This window comes from Gymnogyps californianus, chromosome 2 (genome assembly GCF_018139145.2).
Source record: "Gymnogyps californianus isolate 813 chromosome 2, ASM1813914v2, whole genome shotgun sequence".
NCBI classification, from domain to species: domain Eukaryota; kingdom Metazoa; phylum Chordata; class Aves; order Accipitriformes; family Cathartidae; genus Gymnogyps; species Gymnogyps californianus.
Genome location: NC_059472.1, coordinates 22,931,236 through 22,950,535, shown reverse-complemented (window position 1 = coordinate 22,950,535; position 19,300 = coordinate 22,931,236). Strand labels below are relative to the sequence as shown.

Here is a 19,300-nt window from a genome sequence, read left to right as displayed (position 1 = left end):
ACCTAGTTAAAATAATTTTCAGGGTATATTTTTCCATCTAAGCAAGTCTCAACTAACTAACAGTTGTCATCTCCAACAACCTCAAATCAAGAGTTCATTACTGCATTTTCCACTTATATTCCTAACTTTGACCTTGGAATACCTTCTAAGACGGTGAGCAGTAATTCAGTCTCCTGACTACCTCATTCTAAGAGAATCTCTCCTGAGAGCAGGCTGCTAAAGGCAGTTTTGTATTTGACCCAGTACTAGAACAACAAACTCCATTTCAGTTTGAGTTACAGTTTGGGTTTGGTCCAGGACTGCTGATGGCATCAAATGCAGTTTTCTTTCCTGTAAAATCACGCATCAGCAGCATTTCTACCTTGCGGAAGGTGGCATTTTCAGAAGTGCTCATCACTGATCTTCCTCCCCTCCTTCCTATACATTTCATACAGGAAAAAACGGGGGGGGGGGGGGGGGGGGGGATGACATCCAAATGTTTCTCATAATTGAAAAATTAAAAAAGAGAAAGAGGATACCCGAATTGGCGTTAATCCTATTAATGGTGCTCAAACAGGTAACCTTTTCAGGTCTCAAAGTTTCTTTCAGCATAACAAATATTTGGGAAAGAAACCTTATCATTTCTGCAGTTAACAGGGGGGCTTGACTAACTTAAACTGTTACAGCATTCTACCACTATTTCTCCAAAACAACTCACAGTATCTCACAGTAATGTGCCTGAGAGGCTCAACTTGTTTTAAGATTACATAGTAATTCTGTATTCAAAACAACTGCATTATTTGTAATGAATAAATTACTCTGTTTCTCTTCTAGGTTTTATGAAGCCTTATGGCTTCCTCAAAATTTATTATACAAAATAATTCATACAAGCATTGTTATGAATAACGGCCTACAAGTTCAATACTAGTATTTGTTATTCAAAATTCAGGCCACATTAGCAACTTCTGATTGGATTTACAGATTGTACAACAACGTTTCTTTCCTGTGACTGGTGAATGGGGGAAGAGAGGCTAACTAATATCTTGTGCTCAATCAAAGCATCATTAATCTAGCTGAAGTATTTTTCTAATTCTGTTTAGTTAAAGTGACGGAAATCTTCATGGGGCTACGTTTAAGCTGACTTAGAACTGATTTATACTGAATTTGCTTAATTTGGTTAGTTACTATGAATACAGATAAGGCCTGAGACCCAGTAATAGATGTTTGTGCCTGATTGCGATCCCATAATACCAAAGACTTTACAGAGTCAAGTTTGATTTCAACTGCAGGAGTAGGTGAAAGATCAGGCCCCAGATTGCAATACTACATGTTTTTTTAATATATATATATAAGTATACATATATAGTTGGTTATACAATATATATTTCTGTGAATATCCCTTCTACTACATTTCCCTGGTCAGGTGAAATCAAAGGTAGAAAATGGAAAATGCCTTCACCTAAGACAGTATAAATTTGATGGTTTTGGCATCATTCAACTAATTGTCTTGCAAAGATCACTAAGTAATATAATGGTCTACCCCACATAATGGTGCATGCTTTACATACACAGCACTATTTGTACAGCAGAGATTATCAGCAGTCAAGTTGGATGCCTAGTATAGGAAGATGTCTCCAGGAGGACAGGTGGCAGCAGGAAGAATTAGCGGGGTCCTGACCTGTCTCTGGTGGAGGAATGGGGACTGAGAACGGGTGAGAGCAGATGGAAGTCTCTCTGCTACCCTTCCACTCCCTCTTCTCCAACTGACCCAAGGGGGTAGAGGCCCTCTTCCTCACTTTCCCCATCAGGGGCAAAGCTGCTGCCCATACAGCCCGATCCTGTCCCTTATAAGCCCACTTAGGTCTTCGGGCAAAGTACACAGTAGAGCGTACTGGACTGAAGGGTGACTGACAGACTGATGGCGCAGTCCTCTCTACCCACTTCACCCCTGCATAACAGGGCCTTCCTCAATAATGACCCCGTTCTAGCTTTCCCATTTTCTCTCCAGATTTCCCCTGCTGACACAACAGACCCGTCAACCCCCCCAGCTCGACTGCTAGCTCTCGGATCCATGCAGCGGGTGTCATGTCCTGACACCACTTCATCCCTCTGCCGTGAGATGCCTTCTGCACCAAGACATTCACCAACTTCAAACCCGGCCGGTCCCAACCGTGGGTAAAGTCAAAAAAAAAAAACCCAAACGCAAAAAACCCCGACAAAAAACCTATCTACGAAACTGTCCTGCGAAGGCCGACGCCTCCCTGGGCACCATGGAACGACAGTCCACAGCGCGCAGCTGCGGCCGGGGGATTTTGGGCACGGCTACTCCTTTCCACCGCCAGCCCGGCCCATGAAGCAGGCAGACCGCGGCGCGGCCGGCTCGCTGAAAGGCAGCCCCGCCGGCCCGCCCGGGTGCCCCGCTCCGTCGCGCCCCCGCCGCACGCGAGGGGCCTCGCCTCAGCGGCCAACCGCCGCCGCGCGAGGCACCAACGGCCCTGCGCCTCGCCTCGCCTCGCCTCACCGCGCCGCGCCTCGCCTCGCCTCCTCAGCGCGGCCGGCCCGCTCCGTCCGCGGCGGGGGAAGGGAGGGGTTGTTTGACGGTGGAACTGCCCGCCGCCTCAGCGCCGGCTCCCCCTTCCTCCCTTCCCCTCAGCGGCGGCGGCGGCGGCCCCCGCGGCTGCCTCCCGGCGCGGCGCGGGCGCGAGGTGCGTTACCTGGAGCTCGGCGGCAGCCTTACCTGTGCGCGCCTCTTCCAATGGCAGCGCACCTGCCGGCCGGCGCCGCCCAATCAGCTGGCGGCTCGCCCCTCTGCCCCGCTCCTTTAGTGAAAGAATCCAGCGCCGCTCGGGAAAGTTACCTGTGCGCGCCCGGCCCGGCCGCTCTCCGCGCCGAGCTTTGCCGTGCCTCGCCGGCGCCCCAGCCCCAGCCCCGCCGCTCCCCACATGCGAGGGGGAGGGGGCTCTACCTGTCCTACCTCGGCGGCTGGCTGCGGAGCCGGGAGAGGGGGGGAAGGAAAGCAGAATTACCAGTAGCTCTGGTTCTGCCGTCCCGGGCGTTCACACACACCTTCACCTGCACAGACCTGAAAGTCCAGTTCCGCCAGGGAGACGGAGGCACCGGGAAAAGGGGAGAGAGTTCATTGGATCAAACATGTCACAAGAGACGGACAAGTAAGTGATCGCAGGCACGCCGCTGCTCCCGCTGCGCGGGGCTGGCCGGCCCGTCTGGCTGGTTGTGTTTCCCCCTCTCCGGTGGCGGACGCGGACCTGCCGGGACGGCGTTTCTCCCTCCGTAAAGCGACGCCGGACCGGGCGGCACAGCAACTCTCAGAGCGCCCGAGGACAAGGCTGCGGCTCGCCGCCCCCCACCTCGCCTTCCATCTGGCTGTGGGGCTTCGCGATTTTTATTTTTTTTTAATTCCCCTTTTAGTTTAGGGTTTGGCTTTTTTTCCTTCTCTTCCCCCCCCCCCCCCTCACCTCGAGGGTCGCTTTTCGAGAGGGAGCTCTTCTCGCCCTAGAAGAGCGGAGCGGCCTCCGCCCGCGCCGAAGGCCCCGGACGAGAAGTGCTTCTTGGCTTTTGTGTTAGCGCAACAAAGGGCTTTTATCCCGGGCCGGACACGGCCATCTTCCTCCCGTCGGCCGATGCCGGGCGGGCAGGGCAGGGGGCCCGCGGCGCCCCGGGCCCGTCCCGCGGGCAGCGGGAGGAAGGGTGCCGGCCCGACCCTGCCCCGCCCCGGTGCTCCCCAGCCTCGGCCGCCCCAGCCGCTGCGTGCGGCGCCTTCAGCCTCAGCGCCCTGACCTTGTTTTCCCGGCGGGACGCCCCGGCGGGCCCGCGGCTACCCGGAGACCGGCGCCTCCGCCCGGGGTTAAAAAGTAACTTTCCCAGTAGCGGCGCCGGAGGAGGAGGAGGTGGAAACCGCCCGCTCCCGCCGGGCCCGGGCCCGCCGCAGCCCTTCTACCGCCCAGGCGGGCGCACGGCGGCGGGGGCCGCAGGCCGCGGCGGCCGGGCCCTGGGCCGGGCCTGGCGACGGCGAGGCGTGCGAGGCCGGGGGAAGAGCGGCGGTGAAGTGGGGAGCCCTCCTTGCCTTCCGGAGGCGCCGGGGGACGCCGGCCGTGCTGCCTGGCCCCCCACCGGGGCACGCAGCAGGACCGAGACGGAGCCAGCGGTGGGCTTGGCGGGAGAGGGGCCTGTCCCGGGGCTGGGGAGAGGCACCGGGAGCTGTCGTTGGGCGCGCAGGCCGCGGCCACCCCAGCGTGTGTCCGATTCCATCAACGCTTCGTGCCGATCGGCCCAGAACCAGGGGTTGTTTTTATTTACCCCCTTCCCCGCCCGCCCCGGTACGCCGTGGGGTAAAGCCGATGTCTGTGTTCCCGCGATGGCGGCCAGGTGGCTTGGCGTAAGGGCCGGGGCCTGGCTGGGAGCGTGGTGGCGGCCTGCTGCTGTGCAGCGCCGAGGAGCCGCCGTGAGGCAGCCAGGCGGGAAGGCCATTTTACCTGTTCGCGTTATTAGTGTTTCTGCAGGAGGCAGCTGGGGAGAGTAACAGGGCAAGGAAGATGGAGGGTGGGAGATTGCAGAGGCCAAGCAGGAGACGGCAGTTTTGTTTTACTGCTGCTCTGGTGCAGGTAGGAGCGCCCCAGTCACGAGTGTAATCTCGGCTATGCTTGGTGCTGCTCAGATGCAAGCCCTTGTTGGGCTCCTCAGGAGCCTTTGTGGCAAAGGAGGTAGAGAGGAGGAGCCTGATGTTGGAGACGTCGGACTGAGAGAGGCTTGGTGACAGCCTGCCTGTCAAGGAGTGAAAGAAAGAAATTATCCGACAAAAGAAAACAGCAGGGTTGGCTGCCCTGGTACGGAAGAGATGGGACGGTTCAGGGGAGAAAGATTAAAAAAATAATTTTAGTCCTGGCCTTTTCAAACATCAGCTGACAGTGGGATAGTGCGAAGGTAGTTGCTGTCATGAAATTAAACTGATTGCGGTAGGAGTTGGGAACAAAATGGAGTTTGGGAGTTCTTCTGAGCAGGGATGGGAACTAATGCCTTAGGTGGCCAGATAAGAGCAGTAAGTGATTTAAGTGCAAGGAAGGGAATAAGGACAGAGCCCTGAGGGATGCCGGTGAGGCAGGGAGGAGCAGCTGAAAGAGCAGTCATTGAGTTGGGAGGGGAACCAGATTAACTGTGAAAGAGCTGAGAGCTGACAAGAAGCAGTGATGGAGGGCATCCCAAAGCAACGGGCAGTTCCAGAACTGCACAAAGGTGAAAGGGGCCCATAAGTTACTCCCTGGCCAAGCCTAGTTTCCAGTAGTTTCACCAAAGGGTCAGAAACTAGGCTGCAGCAAATCAAGCGCAGTTAATGGGAGCGGGAGGGGAATATGGGGGGTGGGGGGGTAGAGAAAGAGCAACTTTGTACCACAGTCAGCTTTGAAACAGAAAAACAATGCAGTGGAAACCTAACTCGTGTAAGAAACTAGGGCAAAAGTGGTTCCCCTCCGGGTCTAGGATGCTACTAAGCTGCAGGACTATCCTTCCTTCCCAACAGGAACAGTATGGCATAGGTGTAAGCTACTGAGGCTGGAGCATTAATGCCCTTCATCCCCTGCTCTGTGTAGTGCTGCTGCTGTTACCACTGTGCGGAACATAAGAGCACTGCAGAGCACGTACCCTCAAGTAACAGCACTTCCCCCGGTGCAGGTATGCCTGTGATCTGTTTCTGGTTAAGGTGTTTAGAAAATTCATAGGTGGTAGGTAAGAGTTTGAAAAGGAAATAAAAAGTAAAGAAATCCCCTGGGCTCTCTATACACAAGTGTAACATGAGAAGACAAATACATTTGTTTTCAGAAAAGATGACCAGGTGGAATAAGATGTTAGACTGGTGGGGGGAGTTTGCATGGGAAGGGATTTTTTTGTTGGGTTTTTTTGGTTTTGTTAGGCTCTAATTATATCCAATTAAAACCTAATCCAGAGAGTACAACATTATTCTCCTCCACATGGCCTTTCTTTTACTTAAAAACAGATCTTCCCTATAGGCAAGACTGGAGAGGGAAGCTCATTATTTCGAGGTCAGTTAATTTGTCAGTGTCATTGGACATGTTTTTGTGGGGTTTGTGCTAGTAAAATGCTGATGTAGAGGACTAAGCAGCTGAGGGGATACAGAAAGCGTGGAAAAATACGCTCCTGTCTCATACTTCAGTGGGATTTGCCAGGTTTTCTGGAGAGGTGGTACATCCCGCTGCACAAGGGCTCCGCAGGGCTGCCTGCAGTGTCCCTCTTTGGAGGGAGGAGCAGGGCCAGGGGTGCTGTAGTGCTAGGTGCACCATCAGTTTTAAGAGAGGAAGGTGGACAGTCAGGTGAAAATGCTAAAGAACAAGTCGTTTGATTCTAATGCTAACTGAGGAGCTTGGAAGGGGAGATTATCCTTAAGATAGTGTGCATATCTCCCTGTCTTTCCCTTTAGTCTTTCTGCCTAAGCTGGGTCTTGCCTGCTTGCTTCAGAAGAGATAAGGCATGATTTCACATGCATTTTTCAGTGGTAGTACCGACTTCAGCAGGCTGTGGCCACTTGTTCCTGCCTCCATTCCACCCTCTCAGCTGTGTCAGTAGAACTGTTTGGGCAGCTAGAGACCTGGCTCAGGGGAGTGTTGGGTAGAGAGTAGCCTGGTCTCCTCTTGGAGGTTATTTTTAACATCCATTTTTCATTGGTCTGGGTTCTTCATATACAGAGGGGGTGCAAGCAAATGGCAGGTGTTAGAGACAGAACTGCTCAAACTAGAACCTCTGCAGAAGGAAATGTGTGTCCCTGCCTCTCTGTCAATGTTTTGGAGGTCCATGCAGCTGCTTCTGTTACTGTCCAGTTCCCAGAGCCATCACGAGGGGACCCTGGGGATTAAACAGAGGCCAGGGGGCATAGGGCGGGCAGGAGGGAGCATCCCCTGTGCAGGATGTGAAGATGATTCCAGGGTTCACTTCTGTGCTTATAGGCTGAAAAGTTGTTCTTACTGTAGGATACAGAAAAAAACTATCACCACAGAACTCCAGATTAATGGCTCTAGTGCATTAGTGAAGCTAATCGGTGACTTCAATACTTGTGAGACTTAACAGGGTTTTAGAGATTGCCAGTACTCCTGTGAATGAGGAGCAGCGATTGTACAACCACTTGGGATCTGCCTGGTAAATGCCACAGTTGTGTCTCTGCTGCTCCTGGTGGTGTGTGAAGTCGTGAGTCCCACGTAGGCTGGGACTGCAGTTGCACAAAGAGCAGGCTTGGTAGCGGGCCTGAGCGTGCTGGTCGCTGTGGCTCTCTTGCTAGCCAGCCAGCCGCATGACTGCCCGTCAGTCAGGCTGGTCAGGCTCCCAACACCCCCAGTATGTGAAGGAGCTACTTGGGACACCAGGTAGACGGGGCTGGGGCATGCTCAGACTGACCACATTAAGGAGGACTTGGGGCAGCCTGGGTCTGCAGCTGAGCATGTGCTTGTGGGTAAATAACTGAGGGGAGAGCGAGCCTGGAGGTGGGAATGGGTTCAGACCTGCTCCTGTATGTCAGTGGAGGCATGTTCACATCCAGCTTGCTACTTGTCTGTGGCAGAAGTTGATGTTGGACTCTTCACAGAGTAATTTTGCCCTGGTTTCCTATTTCTTCCTCAGTATGTATATGTAGATGCTGCCTTCATAATATTTAACTTAAGCATCTATTACTATAACAGTAAAGGGCATTTATGGTTAACAATGTGATTCTGTGAATTGTTCTTAATTTTTTCTTTGAGGGCCAAACATGTTTCCCATCAGCAGATGTTGAGTGGCAGTTAGGGCACAGACTGCTCAATTTTTTTTTTTCCTCCGCTGCTGAGTGTCTGGACAGGGCATACATTGAGATGAATTTTCCAAAGTGTTACTCATCCGGGAATGAACAGAGAAACGGGAATTAGAGGTGTTTAGTGCTTGCACTTCTCAAATGTCAGACATGCTGTCATGGATGTTCCCCAGAAAACCATCTCTGTGCAAGGACGGTGGTGTGCAGAACCTCACAGAACTTGCAACCATAAGCTTAACTGAGAGAAGTAAGGGTATCAAATGGTTACATCTCGCTGTTAACACTGCTGTCTCTCTGGTGCTGAAGTCTGAGACCAGACTGAAGATCAAAGCAGAACAGGAGGGAGGGGATTTTCCCAGGTCAGGTACTTGATTGTAATGATCGCATAAGGTCTTCCTTGTGGAAGGGTCAGCAGGGACATCTAAAGGGGAAATGATATTACACTGGTTGACATTTGTTGTCAAATATTTTCACAAATATTAATCCAGTGCAGACCATTGATGGTTACCTTAAATATTTTTTTCCCGTGATTATGGAGCAGCCCATTAAGCTGCCCTTTTTTGTACATGCACACACACAAAATAGCACTTTCAAATGCTGATCTAGGAATTCATCCTGGGATGAATCTTCATTAGCTTTTTAATCAGCGATTGGGACAGTAGTAGCTAATTAAAAGAAGATAAGTAATTATTTCAGACATCCTAGTATACCAGGACACTGTCCTATTCTTCGATAGTACTGACTTCATAAAGAAGAGAACTGTTGCTTATGAAATATTTAACCAAGGAAACCATATTAAGTGCATGTGAACTGTGGAGAAGTCAAATATTGCAACATACCTGTAGCTTGAGAATATGTGTGCAACCTTGAAGATTACGTATATCTGTAGATTTGTTAATTTTCCTAATAGTGTGAGATAATGGCATCTTCCATAATTCTGTGTTTTGGTTGTTCTGTAAAGTATATTTTTGGTTTTGTGTGCTTTTTAAAAATATTTGTGGGAAATCTTGACTCCCAGGATTGCTCAGTTGTTGAATTCATGTTTTCCTTCTGACTATGTAAAAAATTTCATATTCTGAAAAAAACAGCAATCAGTGCTATCAGTGCAGTAACTATTCCATTTCCATTAACTCTGTGGAAGCAATGAATGAACAAGGGCCACAGGGCCAAGGGTCAGGTTAAACTGCAGCAGGTCTGGGAAGCCTTGTCATGACCTGTTTTTAATTTTAAAGCCTACTGCTGGCTGCTTCAAGTCAGCTAGAACAACCTTGGGTGCTATGCACACTGAAGTACGCGTCTTAGCAAAACAGAGCATGGCTTGATACGATGCTGCTAAGTAATTGCTAATTCTGATCAACTCTCTTAGCTACTGCAGTAACGCTGTGAGCTCCAGAGTATCCTCATTTTTTGAGATGTCAGTGGTTTTTTACAAATATGCTGAAACCTGCCTTTTTTGGAGTCTGTTTTCTGCTTGGTTTTAAACAAAACAAAACAAAAGGCAACAGGCTACTTAGTGCACTAATAACAAAAGATTGTCTGGTAGAAATAATATTTAATTAAAAGTGAAACAAAAAAAGTCTCTGAAATCATAAGTATAAAAAGTCTGTCTTGGGGTGAGTAATTGTCCACTTGAACTAGTCCTCAGTAGGCATTTACTCTATGTATTTAATCCTTGCATCAGATTTCTTTTTCGTACTTCCACTTTGACATACTTAATACTAATTTTTTGTCAATGTTAATGAATCACCTATTTGTTTTAATCTTTTTAATCACTATTACATGCTCAAGTTATTTTGGTTCTGAGTAAAAACAAATAAAACTTCTAGTAGGTGTCTAATTGTTGAACTAGTCTGTTTTGCCATTTGCTGTTTCTGCTCTCAGTGTATTATTTTACTTCCTCTCGGAGTGTTTTGTAAAGGTAAAATAATTTCTTTTAATCATTAAACATGTGTAATCTTGTTCAGATTTGTCTTGTGCTCAAAAAGAATAATTGTCCCAAAATTGCAAGAGTCCCAAACCTGTGTTCATTAGTAGGCAAAATTACTCAGCCTCTTTAATGGGATTTTTTTCCTTTGTATGGACTGCTGGCAGGGCCAGAGGGCATCTTATCTTCTGGTTTCCTGGTGGTCTAAATGCTTTGATTTTCCTTCAGTCTCAAGTCATTGTTATATTTATATGCTCACTGGATTGGGCTAAATGCATTTTGGAGACCTGTTCATGCTTCTGGGAACGATGTGATTGTCGGCTATGAAAGACAAAATACCAAGACACATGGGCCATAATTTTCCTGTTCGTTAAACATTTATGCTCCTTTGTAGTTTTAACGGAACACTATTATCTAATTGAAACAACAATGTTGCTGACTTTTTAATTATACTTTTGGCAGTAAATCCTGAAGAGTCTAAACTTTTTTTTAACTAAATAAATCAAAACTTGCAGTGAGTCACCCATGTTGTTTTTGGTTGTTTTTTTTTTAACTTGTTGTCTAGGCAAAGTAGTATGCTCAGGGTAGTAAATTTGGGCTAACATTAGAATCTTTAAAACAAATGGTTTCAAGCACTAGGGCTAGCTTTGATTTATACTTATTTGTATAATGAGCACATACAGAAATTTATGCTCTAGTATCTGAAGTTTGTTAGCTTACCCAGCTTCTGTGGGATCTGTCCTTAGCTGCTTTTTAAATGGTCATAGTAGTTCAATTTGTGCCTGTGAATTCATACGTATGTACATTAGTTGTAAGACAAATTGTATGAACATCTGTTCTAAATCTGTTCTATAGTAGCCTTATAGCTGAACTGAGATTTGTATAAGTGTAAAATAAACTTACAAAGGGCTTTAGAGCTACTGAAATGCTTGTAAATGATCACACTCTGCCCTCCTTAGCTATGTCAAAACTGAAGTGGGAGCTTCAGCTCTTTTTCCAGCTCTTGGATGCGGCTGGACCATGCTCCTGTACCTTTTGTCATACCAAATGAAACGCTGGTGTTCTTGAAGTTCCCCGTTTCTTACTTTGCACTGGAGGAAAGACTAAGCAGGCAGGTGTTCTTCCCATAGCACACCGAGTCACAGCATACTTCCAGGTCTCTGATGTGGACAATTAAGGGATCAGAAAGCCAGGATGCAACGTGGTGTGTGGTGCGTGTCTCCATGCAACATAGAAGTGGTCCCTTTGGCTAGCATCTCATTTTAGAATTTGTGTTTCTCCAAGGGTTTCCGGATTGGAGACAGTTGCCTTGTGTACCTTCTTATCACCCAACTAAAAAGGAGCTTATGATAAATATTCTATGGCCTTGACGTGCTGGGCTGGGAGCCAGGATGACATGAGTCTGTCTTGCCTTTTCCAGTTATTTGACTGGTGCTAAAATTTCTGTGTGCTTTGTAACAGCTGTACGGACCAAAGCCTCCTATCTTGTCTCCTGAAGGGACAGTTTGCAGATGATGTGCGCAGATGTGCTTGGCGATCTTGTCTCACAAATGTAAGAACAGGCAGGCTCAGTCCTGGGCTGAAACCTGGGAGCGGGGATTCCTCTCATTCTGTTGCATCGCACACGTTGCTTTCTGTGTTCCCATCTGGCATCTACCCTTTGCAGGGAGGGGGAAGTCCTAATGCATTATCAGGGGGCAAAGAAGTCTGCAGGGATATGCATGGAGCAGCTCGATTGTTACAGTGTTGGGTTTTTTTTTTTAAAGTTTGTTGAAAGAACAAATGCAATGTCCAAAAAAGCAATTAAAAAACAAAAAAACCAGGAAGTGCCTGGGCTGGGTGCCCACCTTGGCACTTTTAACAGTCTGCTTTGGATTTCAGGGGTGAATTTCCTGGGCAAGGCAAAAGTTGGGGGGCAGGCAGGGTGAGACTTTCTTCCTCACTAGCACCAACTGGATCAGGATGTAATGCTGAGCATATGATGGAGGAGAGTAGGATGCAGCTGTACTTGATGCAGCGTGGCTGCATCAGTCTGCTTTATGTTCAGTGGCAAATTTAGCAGAGAGGTTGAGGGCTGCACGAACTTTGTAAATTCAACAGAAAACTCTTGAGCATCAAAATTGGCTGAGAGAGACCGGCAGGCAGGACATCCTGTTTCTGAATAAAAACCAAGCTCTGATCACAAAGCTGTGGCCTTTCACCCGTTGTTCATGAACGTGTTAATGGGCATTTCTGATTCTGTGTAAGCTAATTCACAAATTGCATCAAGTTGGGTGAGAATTTTCCTGTAGTAGGATTTTATAGCCCCAAGTGCTGGCTGTTGAAAGTTCATTATCTCTAATCTGAAGAAGAGCTTGAAAGGCCAGCCCTTTCCTTTCAGCTCATTTATTGACATTAAGTACAATGTACTTCTCCAACTTATGTTGTTGTACTGCGGTAACTGAAATGAAACAAAGTGAGCACAGTTTTGGACATCTCTATTTATACACTACACTTGTACAAGGTTTTATAAAATTCCATGATCTTCATGTTAAATAAGTTCAAAAATATCAGTTTACCAGATGCAGAAATCACCATAACTGGTATAAATCTGGAAAACTTATGTATATCTTTTCTTACGAGGAAAGTACACAAATCATGTAAGACAGTACAAACAAGAAAATCTCTACTAAACAGTTGGGGGAAAAAAAAAGATTTTGCAAAATAAAGGCCTTCTGAAGCTTAGCCTTGACATAAGCACTCGAGTGTCAGGGCAATCTAGCTCCTAAGCTAGACCATTCCTCAGAAAATACTTTTCATCCTCACACACCTATAAATTAAGATACATAACCACCTACTACTGTTTAACATAAAACAACTGAAACATTTTTCATTCATTAGAAGCTCAACTGATAGCTTGAAAGGAAACGTGTACTTTTTAGGCACGAAGTATCCTCAATTGTTAGGCTGTATCTCCGTGGTAAAATAATGATGTGCTTTCAGCTTGTACAGGCACATCCCACCTAGCTGTATTCTGGTTTGCTTGCATCCTGACTACCAGGTAGAGAGGCGGTGGGCTAGCCCGAGTGAGGAATGGGCACGGTCAGGGTTGGGCTTGTTCTCTTGCTCCTTGGCAGGCTATTTTAGAAGATGTGCCTCGAGCTACAGCGGATATTTGCTGATATTGCTGGCCAGGTTGAATGGGAGTCTTCCACTTGCGATCTTGGCCCATCTTCTTTGCTTAAGTGAGTGGTTCTCCGTGAATGTGGTCACTGATGGATTTGCAGCTTTTGATAAGATTTGTAGATGTGTTGCTAATTGCAGGCTCCAACTGAGGCTTTTCTCACAGGTGGGGTGTTCAGAGCAGCTCTCTCCAGTGGGAACGCTCTTATGTTTCTTGTAGGTGTCACCCTTTGTCTTCTCCATGGTCCAGGTGCCACCAGAGTCACTGTCCTCCAAGCAGCTGCCTGCTGTCATCAGTTACACAGCTGGAACAGCTGGGGGTGCCCCAGCATGGAAGGGTGCCTAACGGGACCAGGGGAGCTTACCTGTGCAGAGCCTCGCTCAGGAGGTTGGGTTTACTTGGCATGTATTAAAATACAAAGTATTATATCCTCTGGTTACGGGGGACTTGGCTACCCCTCTGTCATATTTGGCTGAAACGGTCCAGGAGGTTCAGCAGTCATGGAAAACCAAAGGGAATGCGTGTGCACACACAAGTCTCATTTCTTAGGAGAAACCCTCCCTCCCATCCAAATGACCTTAATAGAGAAGTTTTATTAAAGCGAGCGCAGTTGTTTTGACTGACTGCTTTGGATAAAATCTTTGAAATGATTGACTATGTTAAATCATGATAATTAGGTCTGACCATTAACCTCCCACAGAGCTGATTACAGGGATGGGGGTGACAAGGAAGTTTTTTATTTTTCTTAGTGCTATTGTTTCAGTCTGTTTGCAGAGTAAACACAATGAGTGTGTCGGTTGATTACGCTGCAGACCATCTCTCAAGCCAGAGGAGACGGATATTTAGTTTTTAAACGTGAAAACCTGGTTTTTAGAGAAAATGTGCTCTGGGGAGATGTTGAGCAGGCTCTAGGTCTATGCACCTGTGCCTTTCCAGCCATCCCAATTGTTTACTTAATGAGTGGCTGTTCCTAGAGCATTTATCCCCCGTCTCCCCAACACAATCGTATACAACACCTCTGAGGCACAGCACCCTCTTCATTGCTTTAAGATTGTCTTGACTAAGAGCAGCAGAGACTGACTCCTCCCCTCCAGCATTTCTGCAGATAAGCACAGCCCAACTCAAAATGTGTGTTTTTAAAGGGCATCTCACAGTCTGCCTGTAGTGCTCATAAATCGGTTATGACTGTCGCATGGCTGTGAGCGCTCCAAGTAACAAAAGGCAGTTATTGATTGTAAGGGAAGACTGCTACAGGAAGGAGAGCGAGCGGTATTTTGTGCATTGCAATGGGCAGCCGCCCATGCAGTGAAACAGCCCGGGTTTAGCTGAAGGGGAGCTTTGTTGAGGAAAGGAGAATCCTTGCCTGGAATAATTGCCTCTGAGCCAGGGAGAATTGGCTACTCCAGAGTGGGAACAGGCCCTCAGCTACCTCTGGCACAAACAGCGGGGCTGTTGCAAATCTGATTTGAGTCGCTAACAATAAGGTATTGAAAAGGCAAGCGGACCTAGCAGTTCTCTCTGTCTTTCCTTGGGCTCCTAATTTATGCTTCAGTTTCAGTTGCTGAAGCAAACCTGTAACAACACAAATGTATATGTGGAAACAAGAAGGACAAAAATATTTAGAAGAGACAGCAAAAGGCTAGGCAGAAAGGCTCTTGGAAAAGAAAGGAGGCTTCTAAAAATCCAGATATTTTAGATGAAAGGAAAATATAATCTGAACTGTAATTGTTGCTATATTATTTTGTGATACGAAGCTACAAAATGCTCTCTTCCCCTCCCTGAGCTCGTAAAACTGTGCTCTGTGTACCAGATGGATTATTTTGTTTTTCATTAAATAAAGGAACTTGTAAACAGTGCTCTGTGCCGTAGAGATGATAATCTCCACCCCCCCACCCCCCCTCTTCCTTAAACACTGGAGCAGGCAGTTTGCAGGTTGTGCTCAGGCAGTGGCGGAGCCCGGGGCAAAGCCCCAGCCTGCTGGTCACTGCGGCTTGGGGGCCAGGCAAGACACGCTCCCGGCGTCCGAGAGCATTTACGGCGTGGGTTCAGTTGTGCCCTTATCAAATCCTGTTTCTGAAATCAAATAAAAGGCTCGGTTGCCCAGTGTTTGAATGCCACTTGCTGTGCAACAGCGACGGTTGGATTAGGTCTGTGGAGCTGGCACCACTGCGGGTAGGGGAGAGCAAAAAGGAGACTGAATAATGAACAGTTTTTATGTAGAAGATAGCAAGAAATGTTTTATGAAGGTTACCGGGAATAACTGCTTGTTTCACCAGTTAAGTTCAGTATATTCAGTTATTCCGCCATGTTTGCAGGTTTCAAATTTGTAAGGTGTAATATGCTAAAAGTTTCATCGTGATCCTTGTAACTTGAGCCACAGTTCTTGACAGTGCTCTTGCAACACGCACTAAGCAGCACACCCCTCGCTCCACTATTTCCCTGCCTAATCTGTTTGCCTACTGTCTTGTATAATACGAATGCAACTTTTTTTAATTTTTTTTTTTTTTTGCGTAGCTCTTTTATCCATAAATTTACATTTTACAAAAGCAGGTACTATTATCTTCATTTATGTTTCCATTATACTGGAAATTTCAGCCATAGCTGTGGTGCAGGAGCTTCTCTCGTGATATATACAGGCACTGGTCAGTTTGTACCACTTTCAGGCTGGAGGAAACTGCTCTGCTGCAAATCCCACTTACTCATTAGTGTGTATTGCCATGGGTCTGTAACTAGATGTGGTGAGTGATAAAGTGTGAATTAACACCAAATATGTTGACGTCTTCTGCTCCATCCACTGGACCCATTGCTCATGTCCTGTTACAGAAAACCTCTCTGAAATTATGGACAAATTGCATTCCAAAAGCAGAGAATAGCTCAATTACAAGGTGTACCCAGTTATTAAATACTGAACTGTACTTGGTTTAGGTGAACACTGGATTAGTATTAGATACTTTTTTTTCATTCATGTCTTCTTACTACAACTGATGTCAGTGAAATATATTTTTTTCCCTAATCAAGTGTACATCTAGCAAAAATACTGGGGCAAAATGTTCTTATATTGTTACTTCCTTTTTTTCCAAATAGTTTTAAAATATTTTGATAGCTCTATCTGTATATTAGTAAAAATACGTTTGAATTATCACAAGATCTGCACACATTTAATTTTTTTTGGTTAAGTACTGAAGATACCTAATACTGATAAATATTTATGTCACCAAGTTTCATACAGAGATGCTTGCTTGACGTAATCATATCACTTTCATTGAGCTATGTGATGTTCTTTAACATGCCTTGTGAATAAAGTAATCCCTTCTGGATCACCATTTTATTCTTCCTGTCTATGCAGTAACAAGCGACTTGTGGCCTTAGTGCCAAATGACACTTCATTCAACACCAGACGAGCCTACACCAGCGAAGATGAAGCCTGGAAGTCGTATTTGGAGAATCCCCTAACAGCAGCTACCAAGGCTATGATGAGCATAAATGGTGATGAGGACAGTGCTGCTGCTCTTGGCCTATTGTATGACTATTATAAAGTAGGTAACTCCATCATTATTCCTCCCTGCTGCACTAGCAGGGGACCGCTCTAAGAGGCATCAAAAGAACCAGTTTTCAAAGACAGAAGTCACTGCATCTTTTTTTCTCTCTGATACTTGCATCAAGCACCCTTTCCGTTTTAGGAAGCCTGTCTGAGGCTGTTTTGATGTGTTTAGTTCTGGAGAGAAAAAACAAAATCGGAATTCCCGTATTAAATTTGCAACCATGATTTCTTTTTGAGCATAGTGTTCTTCTTCCCTTGCAAGAGCATTGGATGAATTAGCCCCCTTTTTATTTGTACTTGGATATTTGCAGCATTCTTTAAAAAGTGGAAAAGGGGAGGCCTTGTCCATCTGTAGGTTTGTCTGCTTTTCTGGTTCATTCCACACATGTTTTAGTTTGCTCTTTAACTGGTGTATCTGTCATCTGACAGTTTCCCATGTTATTTTTATTTGTATAATGATTGCAGTAGGCTGTATACAAACATACAGTGAGGTCTAGCCCTTGCACTGGAAGTTTGCAGTCTAAATAGAAAGGTGGAGGACAGAAATGGAGCTGGACACAGAAACAGAGATCTAAGTCAATTTACAGGGGAAGCACTGACGCACAGTTTCAGCTTATGTCAGGTTCTAAGCCCAGGGCTTTACCTGCCATTTTGATACCACCTTTCTTTTTTGTATATTTCATACTGTTTATGTAGAGCTATGTTCGAGATTACTGCTGAAATCAGAGGAGGGTCCTACAGGGTGCATCTCTGTGTAATGCAGAAATTTCGCTCTGAAACCGAGGCTGACCCCTTTGTACTCTGCAGATGGAATCAGTGTTGCCTACCAAGCACTAAAGTATGAAATTGTTCATTTCACTTAAGCTATCTCAGTACTCCTTGAAGCCGTCTATGCCTGCATTGGACAGACGATCTTCTGTGAAAGCCAGCAGAACAATGCCAGCTCCCCTCATAATTCATGAAGAAGTAGCAGGAATGGAAATTTAAAATTAAAACCCTTTGCTTCTAGTATTTATTAGTATACATGCTTTTAGAGAATGGGCTGCTCTTTTTAGTCTCTGCTACGATCATTAAATGAGTGTTCAGGAGAAGGGGTTGTAGGCAAGATGCCATATACCAACCTTACGGTTAAATATTGTTTTAATTTCTTTACTGATTATATTTGGAGAGATGTTCCTTGCTTTTGTGTGTTGTCGTCAATAGAGAAAAGCTTTTCCCAGTGAGAAAGAAGAAAGGTCCTTTTCTCTACTTGACAGAGTTACCACAGTGCCAGAGTCTGTGAAGTTAATGTGGATTCGTAAACTTCAGGATGCATATGAGCATCTGGAGTGTTGGCTTCTGTCTTAGTAATACCTTTGTATGTAGCAGCTCATTAATCTGCTGGATTTTTAAAATAAAACCAGAGAACGGCCCTTTTCCTTCTCAAAACTATGTTCTAAGAGACATGTCTGTTCCTTGTTCCAGGCAGTTGCAAAAGACTTGGGGTTCAGATGGAATAAGCTGTGTTAATCTCAGAGCCATTTCCAGCATTCAATCATAACTATTTCTGTCTTAAACTGGGAAAAAAGGATAACTCTTGTTAATGCTCTCAAACAGGAACTTAAAACCTAACTTAAACCTCTGTGCTGTAATGTGGAAGTATAGAGGAGGACTTCCAGTGCACCAGACTGTCTTGAATTGCCCTTATTTATCATCTGGCTCGTTTGTTCTGACGTACTGGGTAATTTTTTTGAAGTACTTTTTTCCAGTCAATAGGAATTATTTGAACTTAACTGTTTGGTTTTTTTTTTCTTCTCCTTTTTCTTGTAGTGATATTTACCTAAACATAGACCCTCCTTCAGGGGTAAATATATCATCTTAACAAGGGAATCAACATGTGCAAACTGTGGCTTGGATCCCACTTCTAAAATATATAAAAGAGGTTTCTTAACCAGCAGCATGCTTAATAGGGAGAGAGGATGTCCCTAAGAGAAGGAAAGGCTCTGGCTAGCACTCTCGGACTCTGCTGCTGTCTTGCAGATATAGCTGATGTTAACCTTGGATACTGTAGTGCAGCGTACTATTGTTTTTCCTCTAAATTCAGATATTTTCCTGATATTTCTTTAAAGTATTTAAAGATAAAAGGCACAGCTTTAGCCCATTCTTGTGTCTATTCTTGCTCTTTAATCCCGAGTTAACTGCTGTGATGGAGTGGATGTACTTTATTTTGTAAAAGATAGATTAGAAGTTTTAGCTCCCAAATTGCTGGTTCAGCAAGAAGAGAAAAATACGGTCATGGCAGCAACTTTGCCCTTGGTGATTTCATATCTATGCTGGTGCCAGGGAACTGGTGTGTGGGAAGACAAATGTTTTAAGTCACTTGGTGTCAATTCTGAGTCTGTCGAGGGGCCAGATTTGACTGGATTTTTACTTCCCATGGCTGTTGATGCACTCAGTAAAGTAGAAGTCAGTGTTCCCTGATGACATGCCAGCATGCCCTGACCTGTCCCCATGCTAGGAAAGGGAAGGATCCACAAACTTCCTCTAGGTATGAGTCCTCCACCTTCCGGACTGCTCTATAACAGGAGGACTATAGCTGGCGCTTGTGGTTTAATTGAAAACCCTTTTTCCTCTGAGCTAAAAGGGTCTCTGTGCAGGGCTCTTCAAAGCATCGTGTCTTCGTTCTCATCTTTTATTATTCAGTGAAAAGTGCATGTGTGTTTGGGAATATAAGCTTTGATTTTGAGATAGCTTGGCCTAGCTTGATATTCCAAAGATAAGGACATACAGAAGAGTGCTTTGCTCCAGACTGGTGTGCCCAAGAACTAGAAAAGAGAACAATCCCTACATTTTTTCCGTCTGGAAATTATCTTTCTGTTCACAATCTGTCTCCCAAAGAAAAACAGCTCC

The 19,300-nt window shown here is 45.9% G+C and overlaps 1 protein-coding gene across 3 annotated transcripts in view; it reads left to right on the top strand.

The window, feature by feature from the left end:
* The first annotated feature begins 3,024 nt into the window (after positions 1–3,024).
* Positions 3,025–19,300, top strand: part of GRHL2 (grainyhead like transcription factor 2) — a 66,145-nt gene continuing 49,869 nt past the window's right edge. For all 3 annotated transcript variants that reach the window (XM_050891691.1, XM_050891690.1, XM_050891689.1), the window contains exons 1-2: positions 3,025–3,149; positions 16,217–16,406. In XM_050891691.1, the coding sequence (XP_050747648.1) occupies positions 3,130–3,149; positions 16,217–16,406 (210 nt within the window). In that variant the 5' untranslated portion in view covers positions 3,025–3,129. The remainder of the gene's footprint in view (positions 3,150–16,216; positions 16,407–19,300) is intronic.